At 41.8% G+C, this 12,511-nt stretch overlaps 2 protein-coding genes across 2 annotated transcripts; one reads left to right on the forward strand and one right to left on the reverse strand.

Annotated features, from left to right (window-relative positions):
- Positions 1-176: 176 nt before the first annotated feature.
- On the reverse strand, positions 177-2,178 carry TIMM8B (translocase of inner mitochondrial membrane 8 homolog B). The gene is made up of 2 exons (XM_010968917.3): positions 2,022-2,178; positions 177-571 (listed from the first exon to the last, which is right to left on the reverse strand). Exons 1-2 carry the CDS (start codon positions 2,148-2,150, stop codon positions 404-406), a joined length of 297 nt encoding a protein of 98 aa, XP_010967219.2. The 5' UTR covers positions 2,151-2,178; the 3' UTR covers positions 177-403.
- A 4-nt stretch (positions 2,179-2,182) lies between these two features.
- Positions 2,183-12,088, forward strand: SDHD (succinate dehydrogenase complex subunit D). Its single transcript, XM_010968918.3, has 4 exons — positions 2,183-2,324; positions 4,914-5,030; positions 6,429-6,573; positions 11,090-12,088. The coding sequence occupies exons 1-4, from the start codon at positions 2,273-2,275 to the stop codon at positions 11,253-11,255; spliced, it is 480 nt and encodes a 159-aa protein (XP_010967220.2). The 5' UTR covers positions 2,183-2,272; the 3' UTR covers positions 11,256-12,088.
- Positions 12,089-12,511: the final 423 nt, after the last annotated feature.

Below are 12,511 nucleotides of genomic sequence, written 5' to 3' on the forward strand. Positions count from 1 at the left end.
ATGCCTTAGGCTATGGCTTTGATGGTTCTCCTAGCCCACTTATATATGGCTTAGGGTGGCTCTTCAAAACTTAAGGGCTCCCATTTGCACTACTGGCCTTGGAACATACTTATCTGTGGTGTTCCTGCCATTCAGAGATCTATATATTAACTCCTAAAATGGATTAAAAAAAAGAGTTGGAGAATTCACATTTATTGAATAACTGTTGTGATACAAGGTAGAATTTCTGAATTCCAAATAAATTTCACTTTTTGAACATTTGATCTGTTACTTTTTAGCACCCACAGGCTTGATGACAGCCTGAAGTTGGCCTGACAGTGGGCTGACAACCTTCCCCCACTGGCCCTTCAGTCAGCTTAATAACCAGTCCTTTGCTGCTTCTGTCATTCTCCCAGGGGATGGCCTACTGCCCTCCTTTCTGTACAATCTGGGCAAACCGACTGGTGATGGCAAGAGTAGTGTCAATGAAGCGGTCCACACAGCTAGAGAGACAGTTTTCAGTGCGAGAGTCTAGGCGATTCCCTGGTTTCTCCACGCATTTATCCCAACATAGCTCCATGAAGTGATGCACCTAAGAGGAAAGAAAAATAGTAACCACTGGGGTCTGCAGATAGGCCTAACTCTGCCAGTTTTCTTATTTCCTTCCCATTTTTCTCCTTTTCTGTCCCCCGACTAAACCATTCTTTCAATTTCTTGATTTTCCTAATTCGCCACCAGTATGGCCCAGATCCTCATCCCTACACTGCAACAATCCTTATCTTTTCTATTTTTCTCCTTTGTAATGGAAAAAAAAGGGTATTTTCCATCAAGCAACCCCAGTGTCAGCTTAATGCATCAATTTCAATTTCTCTGTTAGTCACTCAGGGCACTCTTATACCCAATCCATACTGTTTCAATACACACTACTCAGCTTGACTCTTAATACTCCTGGAATGCCCTCCCTAAAGATTTTTCCAGAGTTCAAAGTATTACCTCCTGGAAAACAACTGTCAATTTCCTAAATCTGTCAAGTCCTTAATCAGATCCTAAAATTTCCGGCAGGATTAATACCTTCTTTTATATTTCCAGACTAGCACCAGTGTAAGCTGAGAAGCTGTACCAATGAACTCCCCCCAAACCACTGCACCCATTTCGTTCCAAACCTATTAACCTTTTCTGGGTGTCATGGAAATATCTGAAAATCTGGGACGGTTGGTTATGGACCCAATCTCCAGGAAAATGTACACGCAGGTACACACACAAAAATACGTGTGCACTCCCGTAACGTTCCGCAATAATTTCTAACCAGAATTCATGCTACTTATCCTCCGCGACCCCTCCCCTTCCCACCATACCCACTCACCCTCTAAAGAGGGGAATCACCTTTTACCGAGGACGTAAGTGTTTTCGGAGGCTGGGTATTAAATAGTCAATCCTTTTTGCGGTACTAAAAGGTGACTGTCACCTCCGTTTAAGAGGCGGTTAAATAATTAGCCCAGGGTCATGCAGCTAGTAAAGGACCACGCCGGGTTTCGAAACATCTCTAAAAGGCTCCAACAGGCTTGTTCTAAGCTAACAGTCTAGACTGACTACTTCAGAGCCCACCTTTATCCAATAACGTTCTACTGCTCTACCGTTTCAAGTGCATTATCGCATATGATCCTCAACATCCAGGGAGGCAGCGGGTATTTCGTCTAGAGGCACGTGGCCTGTAAGGTGCAGAGACAGAATGAGAACCCGGATCTTCCAAACGCCAGCCCAGAGAGCTCGCCGCCGAACTAGGCTCCAGTGCTCTGGCGCCGCCCAAATCTTTCTTCTCTGCTTTACACCTTCTCTTTTCCCCACGCCGGGCTTGCTTAGCGGGTATCTGAGCACTACGGGTCACCAGCGGCAGGAGTGACTCGTTTCTTTTGAGGGGCACCGGGCACAGCAGGGCTGGAGCATCCGGCGGCCGCACCGCCCCACCAGCGTTCGGAGCTCCGCGGGCGCCTGGGACCTGTACTTCCCCTCCTTCCTCTTCACACCGGCCCCTGTCCCCGCACCTGTGCAGTGAACTGCGCCTTCTGCTGTTCGGCCGCCACGAGACGCTGCAACTCCGCTTCGTCCGCCTCCCCTAGCTCCGCCATCATCCGCGTCGGGCTCGGGACCTTCCAACCGGCGTGTGTGCGCATGCGCGGCGGGCACGCGCCGACCCCTGACTTCCGGTTCATCCTTTTCGTTGTTTTTTTCCGTCGTCGTGTTGTCGGATGACTGCTTCCGGGTGGCTGGATGACCTTGAGCCTTCAGGAGCGAGATGGCGGCTCTCTGGAGGCTGAGTGTCCTCTGCGGTGCCCGAGGAGGCGCAGGTGAGGGGTCCTGGCAGCCGGAGGTTCTTAGCACAGCCTCCAGCCGGGGAAAGGGACGCGGTGAGGACTCGTCTGCTGGGTGGATCCCTTCTCCTTCCCTTTGACTGCTCTGGCTCCTAAACTACAATAGTGACCAGCGTTGCCTGCGCGCCAGGTGTCCACCCCAGCGCATGTGTCCCCTGCGCCGGGCTGACGTGGTGCTGGGGTAATCTGAGAGCTCCTTCTGGAAGGTATAATCCTGCTGAAGCTATTCATTTGAGTTCTCTTTTTCACCGAGTTCGCTGTCTTTAGAATGCTCTCACCTGGAATCGGAGAAGTGTTAGGATCTAAGTCCCAGTGCCTGGTCTTGCCCATTTTCCCTGGAGTTCAGTTCGATAATTGTTGAACTGGGCATTTGTGTTCTACAGGTACTGTAGTATGCTTGGAATATAAATATGACTAAAACGTAGTTCTAGCCCTCAAAGAGTTCTCCCTTTAGTAGGGAGAAACACATATAAGCATAATTTAACATAAAGTAAAAACTCTTGTGCTGTACGTATGTGTGTATGCCAGTCCAGAGGAAGAATATATTAGCCCTTTGTTTTGGAAGGATTACCGTGTCTCGGTTCCTGAAGGAGGTGTGCCTGATTTATTTAAGTCTTGAGGGTTAGGAAGGCCCCAGGAAGAAGGGCATTACAGTTAGGGCTACCGGGATGCGCAAAAGCAATGATGAAGGTGTAGAAACTGCTTGGTATGAGAGAAAACAAATTAGTTATTATTAGAGCGTGAAGCTTAATTAAGGTGAGGCATGAGAGATGATTCTGGAAAGTTGAACTGAAATTACATCACAGAAGAGCTTCACCTGGTAAGAAGTACGCATTTTACCTGGTGTGAAGGGGAGCCGTTGAAAGATTTGACATAGATTTGCAGTTTAGATTGACCACTTTAGTAACATTTTGGATGTTGGCCACATGGAAAATGGAGCAGGCTAAGACGTATTTCAGGGAGACCAGATAAGACACTGTTGTAGTAGTCCAGGCAAGGATGGTGAGGTCCTGAACTTGGAAAGTAGCACAGAAGAGAAGATTATCTCAAGAAATGTTAAGGAGATACATCAGTATGATTTGGCAGTTGACTGAATACAGAGGGAAAGTCCTACATGACGTCCAGGTTTCTGTGTTAGGTTGCAGAGTGGCTGGGATGTCATTAAATAAAGTGGGGAGCATGCAAATGGGAGACAAGTTTGAATGAGAAAGTGAGTTGAAGGGAGATTTTCGTTTTTGGCGTGGTAGGTAAGTTTGAGAACCATGTTCGGTATCTTAGGGGAGAGGCCTTGCAGGCACTTACACTTCTGAAACTCTGGAGCAGTATCAGGGCTGAAGATACATAATTGGATGTCATCAGTTTAAAGGCAGTAGAAGCTGAGTAGACAAAATCTCTAGGGATGGGCATAAGAAGCCAGGAGAACAATGGGCAGATGATAGAATCCGGGACAAACATTTAAGCGTGGATGTAGGAGGAGACTAATATATAATGGTCAGAGACTCAAGGGAGAAGTAGGAGAGAGTTGTGTCAGAGAAAAGAAGGGGGGAAAGGCCAGCAATGCCAGGTGATGCAGAAAGACCCAGTAAGATGAAGACTGAACAGTGCCTGTTGGATGTGGCCATGTGGAGACCATTGACAACTTACCAAAGCTGTTTTGGTGGGGATAAAACAAGTTGCAGAGTCGAAGAATGATAGGGAAGTGAGGAAATCGAGGTGATTTAGACAACTTTGAAGAAGCATGGTGTTGGAAAGAGAAGAAAGGGCAGGGGAAGAGTGCATGGACATTAGCTAGAGGACACAGGGTCAAGGGAATGTTAAGTATAGTACGTCAGATGAGGGCAAATGGTCCATAGGAAGGAAGGAGAGATTAAAGATACAGGAGAGAAATTACCTTTTATTGAGTGATTGTAACATTCTGGGAATTATGCTGAACATTTTACATGTGTTATTTAGTTTTCAAGAGACTATTATGAAGTAAGTAGTAGTGTTTGCATTTCACAAATGACAGTGAGGCTTGGAGAGCCTATTTAACTTAAATGCTCATCGTATCACAGCCAATATTGGTAGGGTTGGGTGAATTTAGGTCTGCCTGTTTTTTAACCAAGAGACAAGATCTATAGGAGGACTGAAAGGGGTGGGTTCAAGAATGCAAGCAGAGAAATTCATCATGGAAAGGAGGGTGGTATTTCCCAAACTGAATTACTTGAGATCAAAGACTTTGTCTTTTATCTCTCTTGCTCCAGTGCAGAGCACAATCTTGCAGGTAGTAAGTATTTGTTGGATGAATAGATGAATAAATGGGAGGCGAAAGGAGCTATAATTTATTTATTTTTTAATTAGTAAAAGTGAAGCCCTTTTATGGAAGTGTTCATTGATTTTTCAGTCTTTCAGTGGCAACTTAGTTGACCTCACAGCAGCCCAGTGAAACAGGTGCTGTCCTCATTTTACAGATGAGATGATTATTCCCCATTTAGGGTTAAATAGCTTGCCTGTGGTCATTTAGAAAGTCTGTCATTCACGTTAAAGGAGAGGTGTTTATGATACCCCTAATGTCTCTTTCCTCAGCTCTGCTCCTCCGAACCCCAGTGGTCAGACCCGCTCACGTCTCAGCGTTTCTCCAGGACCGACCTAGCCCAGGATGGTGTGGAGTGCAGCACATCCACCTGTCACCCAGCCGTCACTGTATGTTTTCTCCATTGCTGCTGCCTTCTGGGCTCTGTCCATCTTCGTCTCGGCTGATTGTCATGCCATTGGCAGGACTTGCTGTCAGTGGGAGGAACTCTTGTGTCCTACTCTGTTAAAAGAGGACAGACCTAGCCTACACCTTTGCCAGCATAGGTTGAATGATGTCATTTACACTCATACAGAACCTTCTGGTCTAAGTCTTTTTAAAATTTTTAACTTTTTAAAAAAGAAAATAGCTCTGTAGGAAGACTGTTCAATATAGTTTAATTACCCTTATTTATTTAGTGGTTGGAGAAGAGCCAGGTAGAGTAATTTAGAATAGCAGACAGTTTACAAAGTCACGCATAGTTATAGCTGTAATTGACATTTATTTTTATTTAGGTTGATAGTAAAATCATAAGCCATTTCTTGGATGACTAATGTTTAGATATTATTAAAGTTAGTCTTAGAAAATCTGTAAGTGAATAATGAGTTAGCTATTTCTAAAGTCTAAAAAGGTCAATATTTTACAGAGATAAAGACTTCTCTTGATTCTTACGTCAGACACTTGTAGTTGCATCTGAGTTATGAGAAGTTAGGCAAGTAAATTTTTTCTGCTTTTTAGAATTATTTTATCTTTGAAAAGTTTTTGTTTCTGAACTTCGCTTTGTTCAGTTAGATTTAGCAGAGTGGTTTTAATTTGGAATGCATGGGACTGAAGGAAAGCCCCCAAAATTGTAAGCAGAGTTTTTAATGCATACATATCCATGTTTCCTAGGAAGTAGCTCCATCCTTTCATTAGATACCCACAGCAGTAAGTAACCAAAAAAAGAGTCTCTCGAAGAGATATTTAAAGACCATTTTATTTTTCCCTAGTTTAAAAGAAGTTTTTATGTTCCATATCTTTTGGGGGCTGTTTATAAGTAACAGGACCAAAGAAGAACCATGATCCTAAAAGCTGACATTAGAGCTTTGCTTCTCTTTGAATTGACTGGTTTTATTTTGTTTTGGGAAGGTTTTTAATATTACTTAACTTACAAATAATTAGATGTATATAAAAGAGTAATGTTTTAAAGGAATTCCTCAGGTGTCACCAACTTATATTCATAAGGTCCATTATACCGAAGTCCAAGATTGGTAATTCTGCAGAGATATTTTGTCCATTTCTTGCCTGTAAGCAAAGTGGACCTGTCTTCTACGCAGTATATGTAGGTGTTGAGACACCCTGTGCTGAAAGACTTCAAAGAAAGGAGATAGCATCTCTCTCACTTTCTTTAGCTTACCCTCTTTATGTTCAGAGTTAAGTCTTAAATGCATTCCGTTTGCCACTCTATCTGTTTGGTTTATTTTGTGGCAAATATTGAGCTGTGTGTTTCCCCCTGCAACTCTTATAAATCTGGTCCTTCCTCTCCACAGCTGGTTCCAAAGCTGCATCTCTCCACTGGACTAGTGAGAGGGTGGTCAGCGTGTTGCTCCTGGGCCTGCTTCCAGCTGCTTATTTGAATCCTTGCTCTGCGATGGACTACTCCCTGGCTGCAGCCCTCAGTCTCCACAGTCACTGGCAAGTACAGCGGTCCTTTCAGTATTACAGTGTCTGCTTAGGTGGTTTATTGTGAGCCTGTCTCACTATTGCATACGAGGGAGAAGTTGATGAGATTCTCAAGACTTGAAGAGAACATTAAAACATATAAACTATTAAAACATATTAAAGCTATTAAAACATTAAAACATATAAACCATTAGTATGCCCAGATTTATGTATCCATGTGCCTATTCGAAGTCTTCACTTCCATACTGACTCGGCATTTTGAAGATCGCATGTTATAACCCTGAGTTCCTGAGCTCCCCCACATCTCTCCCTCCGGTGTCCTTGCCCATCTGAATTAATGGCATTTCTGTTCTTCTGTTTGTTCAAGCCCCATATTTGGTCATCATCCTTGATTCCAGAAGCAGTCTCCTAACTGGTCCCCTTTCTGTCTGTTCTCAACACAGCAGCCCCTGTGATCCTGTTAAAATATTAAGTCAAGTCAAGACATTTCCCTGCTTGTAACCCTTCACTGTCTCCTCATCTTCCTCAGACTAAACGTCTGAGTTCTTACAGTGGGCTACAGACTCTGCGTGGCCTGGCCGCCGCATCGTCAGTGACTCTTTCCCTCGTTCACACTGGCCTCCTTGATAAATCTCAAACTCACCAGCGACACTCCAGGCCTCAGGGCTTTACTCTCACTCTTCCTTCCCCCTGAAGCTCTGTTTCTAGTGATGTACTTGGCTTGTTCTCTCATTTCCTTCACATCTTAAATGCTGCCTTCTCAATGGCGCTGCTTCTCATCACTTACTCAAAGTGACGGTGTCTTTCCCAACATTGCTTATCCCTCTCCCCTGTCTTAATTGTCTCAGTAGCACTTAGTTTCTCCTAATATACTTCATCATCTATTTATTGTTTTGTATATTCCTTGTCTCCCCTCATGAGGATGAAAGCACAGGTACAGAAAATCACAAGAATCAAATCTATGGCATAATGAATTATTATAACAGCAGTTCCACCCAGGTCAAGAAACTTTGCCACCCGCCCCAGAATCCTCTTCCTTGTGTCCTGTCCCGGGAACAACTTTATTCTGATTTTTATAACAATCATTTCCTTACATTTCATCATGGTTTTATTACCCAAATTGCATCCCTAGACACTGTCGTTCAGCTTTGCCTTTTTTAGAAAAAAAAAAAAATGAATTGGATTTTTGACTGTTTTTATTTATTGTTGTATCTTTAGTGCCTAGGCACTGAGCTCTAAGTAAATGTTTATTGAATGAATGAATTTTCAATTTGTGTTTATTTTATCCTTTGTATGTTAGACTTTCTAAGTTAATGAAGCTTCTAGGAAGTTTGTTAATAACAGCTGGGTTCCTTGAGTTGTTCATTTTATGTTGTTTTGCAAGGACAGTATGCTGTCATGGTTGGGGGAGATGTTTTTGGATTGTCTGAACTGAAAGGACTTAAGTGAGTATTTTAACCAAACCTGTTACTTTACAATTGAGTAGCTAAACCCCAGGGAAGTTAAGTAACTCAGAATAGTTTTCTAGTATCAAAGGGGATTTTGCTTACCTAGTGTTCTTGGGTTGGTTAGGAGAATCACCCTTTAACCAGACAGACCTTTCAAAATAAAGGATTTCCAGTTCCATATGAAATACTAGATCACAAGCATAGTAATATTTCTCTAATGTGTGTTTCTTGGAAGGAGATCTAGCCAAATTGATGAGAAATCAGAGTAAGGATAATTCTAAAGTAGTACATTTAAAAAATTGCAGTTGACTTGTCCACTTACCTCATGGGTTCTCTCTTCCTTTTCACACACACACACACAAAACGACTTGAAAGAGTTGTCTGTAATTGTGCACTAGTTCCTTAGCATCCAATCTCTCTTAACCCACATTAATTGGGCTTTTATTCCAACTGTTTAACTGAAGTCACTGTTATCAAAATCACCAAAGACCTTCATTTTTCCAAGTCCAGTTTTTAATTCTTTGTCCTCCACTTACTTGAACTCTTACTTAGCATTCAACTTAATTGACCTTTCCTTCCTTCCGTAAGTCATTTCCCTTTGGCTTCCTAGATGTCCTACTCACCTTGCTTTCTTCCACCTCACCAGCTCTACCTTCGGAGTCTCCTCTGCCAGCTCCTTCCCCTCTTGCTGATCTCTGACTGTAAAGGTCTGAACTCCGGACTCAGTCTTGGCTTTATTAAATCTCTTTGTCTATGTGCCTTCCCAAGGTGAACTCAGATCAGACCTCTTTTCCTGAGCCGCAGACTCGTATTTCCAGTTGTGTAACTGACACATCCACTTGAATGTTTAATAGTCATCCCATATTTAACATTGCCGGAAGTTGCTCTTTTTTGCCTCGTATCTCTCTTGATTTCCTTTCCTCTCAAAATCTCCCTCTCTCCTGTTCTTCCCTAACTCAATTAAATGTAGTTGCTCAAGCCAAAGTCCAGCAGTCATTCTAGATATTTCTTTTTGTCTTACATCACAACCAGTCCATCAGCTCTTTCTCTCCTTAAAACAAAGCCCGAATTGTCACTTCACACCATCTTTCCTGTCACCAGCCTAGGTCAAGCCAGCAGTCTTGCCTGGGCTACTTCAGTTGCCTCCTAACTAGCTTTGTTTCTCTTCTTGCCCACCTTCTGCCTGCTCTGTCCATTCACCATGTACAGCCAGAGCGATCTTTTTAAAAGGTAAAATTACATTTATCCAAAGAAGATAAGCAAATGGCAAATAGGCACATGAAAAAATGCTCAACGTTCTTTGTTATTAGAGAAATACAAATCAAAGCCACATTGAGAAAAAGAATATGAAAACGAATATATGTATGTCTGTGCATGACTGGGACACTGTGCTGTACACCAGAAATTGACACACTGTAACTCACTGTACTTCAATTAAAAAAAAAAAAAAGCCACGGTGATCTCAGGTGCACGACTTCACGCCTACTAGCATGGCTGTAATAAAAAAGATGGACAATAAGGAGTGTTCCAAGAGTGTGGAGAAGCTGGAGTCCTCATATATTTCTGCTGGGTATGTAAAATGTGGTGCAGCTACTTTGGAAAACAGTTTGGCAGGTCCAACAAAGAGTTGTTACAACAAAGAGCTATAATATGAGTTAGCATATTATAAAAGAGTTACTGTATGACTCAGCAGTACCTCCCAAAATTGAAAACATGTTCCCATCCACACACAGATTTGTACAGATCATAGTGGTGGTGTTTGTAATAGGCAAAAAGTGGAAACAATCCAGATGTCTCTCAGTTGATCAGTTGATGCATAGCTAAACAAAATGTGATGTATTTTTACAGAGGAATATTATTTGGACATAACAAAGGAACGAAGTGCTGATACCTGCCACAACGTGGATGAACCTTGAAAACGTTATGCTAGGGAAAGGAAACTTAACACAAAAGGCCACATAGTACGTGACTCCATTTATGTACAATGCCCTGAATAGGCAAGTCCGTAGAGACAGAAAACAAATTAGTGATTGGGCAATAGACTCGAGGGTGCAGGGTTTATTCTGAGGGTGATGAAACTATTCTGGGGTTAAACAGTGATGGTGTTGCCCAATCCGAGAGTATACTAAAAACCACAGAGTTGTTCCTTTTGTGGTATGTGAATTATATCTCAATAAAACTGTTATTTAAAAAAAGCAAAATTAGGTCACTCCTTACTTGGGTCCCTCCCTACTTGAAGCACTTCTGTGGTTTCCCTTATAGTTCAAGTCAAAGTCAAAGTCCTTATCATGACCCTCAAGGCCTATGTGATCTGTCCCTGCCTTTTGCTCTCCCTGCTCTCCAGCCACATAACCTCGTTACTATTGCTTGAAGGAGCCAGGGTTTGCAGGGTTCTTCTCATTCAAGCCATCCTTTCTGAGGCTTCCTATTCTGTTTCTTCCTAGCATGTGTCTGCTTTTTCTTTCTTCACTAGAATGTGTGTTCCGTAAGCTCAGGAATGCTGTCTAATTTGCTGTACTCCCAACATATGTAACAGATTCTGGCACATAGTATCTGCTAAATAAATTCCTTTTTTTTTTTTTTTTGCCTATATTTATTTATTTATTTATTTGAGAACTCCTCTCAGCGGGTTTTTATTTTATTTTTTAACATTTTTTATTGAGTTATAGTCATTTTACAATGTTGTGTCAAATTCCAGTGTAGAGTACAATTTTCCCGTTATACATAAACATACATATATTCATTGTCACATTTATTTTCGCAATAAATTCCTTTTGAATTAATGAAAACCTCTGTAGACCATTTGTTTTGGTTTTGTAAAAAAAAACCAAGATTTTCTAAAGAGAGTAGCAGTTCGTTACTGTCTCTGATACAAATGACTTGGAAAATGAAGTCTGAAGAATAGAAGGAAGTCTGTGTTTATTATGTTATTAGAAAGTGCTTGATTCCTTCATTTTGGTTTATGATTCTTGTTACTAGGAGTTTGGCATTTTGACCGTGACTATTTTCTGCAGTCAGGTTAACCGTATAGCCTTCACTTGCGGTTTTTCATTTGTACCGTGATTTGTTTTGTTCTTCAGGGGCATCGGACAAGTTGTTACCGACTATGTTCGAGGAGACACATTGCAGAAAACCGCCAAGGCAGGCCTCCTGATGCTCTCAGCTCTCACCTTTGCTGGGCTTTGCTATTTCAACTACCATGACGTGGGTATCTGCAGAGCTGTCGCTATGCTGTGGAAGCTGTGACCTTTTAGACTTAACGCTTTGAGAATTGATTGTATACCTCCTTGCCTCTGCTCTGTCATGCCGTTCAGCTCACAATAAGAAGGAAATTACAGATAAGTCCACTGGGGAGACAGACCTCTTCTCCTGATCACCTGGTTATTTTTAGAATTTGATCTCTGAGGAAAGATTTGAGAGGAATTGCATCCCAGAGATGGGGAGGCTGAGTTCTGTATTCCGGGGAGTTAACGGGGCTGTCTCTCAGCTTCTCTCAAGACTCACCGTATAACTAAACATTGCATATGAGCTTTTGCCTTTTAATTTTATCAGACTCTTAAAGGGAATTCAGCTTTATCACTGTCAGTATCTGATCAAACGTCTGTATTTGTCCTAGGATGCTGGAGAAAGGGAAAGACTGTTAATTCATAAGTAAAGACTTTGCAGAAAATTAGACAGTGTTTAATTTTTGAAAACTTCCCCTGACCCTGTTCAGTCAATACCAGTTATTGATGGTTACATGTCCTAGGGAAATTTTAAAAGTAGGAAATACTAATATTTCAATTACTAATTTCTAAATCCTAGGGAGAAAAGCCTGGAGAGTTTCTGAATATAGAGAAGTTCCATGTAGGGAAGAGGTCCCTTTATAGATGTATCAGAATATTCCACATTCTAGACTGGGACTTAATCCTCAGATGTGTTTATTTTACTTGTCCTGAAATAATTTGTCCACAAATACAAATTATCAGTAATTGTTGTTTTCTCACAGTGGGAATCTCTAATGTGAAAAGGTATTCTATTAAGATAAAGTTTTTTTAAAAATAAAATGCTGTATAATAAAAATGTATTCTACTCTTTTATGTCTCAATTGTCCTTAGTCTTATTCAGTAGAACTGAGTGTCTGTTGCATCTACAGTACTGAAACAGGAATGAGTGTTTAAATTTCCTTCTGGAGCTTAGCAGTTCGGTAAATCAGACACAAAGTACTGTAATACAAAAATGACTTACCTGTAACAGGCAGAAATATACTGAGTCTAAGCCATTTGATAAGCATAGAGAAATAAGACTAAATCGTAGGAATTAGAATGAGGTCCAGATTGTGGTGTTCTGTGAATGCCAGCCTTTGGAATTCCAATTATATTCTGTATGCAGTTAGTCTGATCTAAGGGATGAGTGTGAGGCATGCTGGTTTGTTTCTCCTGGATCACAGAGAAGCTGGGACTTGGTGCATGTCACTCACTGAGGACCTCGCTGGACAGCTGAGGCAAAGTTGAAGGGGAGCT

Source organism: Camelus bactrianus, chromosome 33 (assembly GCF_048773025.1).
Source record: "Camelus bactrianus isolate YW-2024 breed Bactrian camel chromosome 33, ASM4877302v1, whole genome shotgun sequence".
In the NCBI taxonomy this organism is placed as follows: Eukaryota; Metazoa; Chordata; class Mammalia; order Artiodactyla; family Camelidae; genus Camelus; species Camelus bactrianus.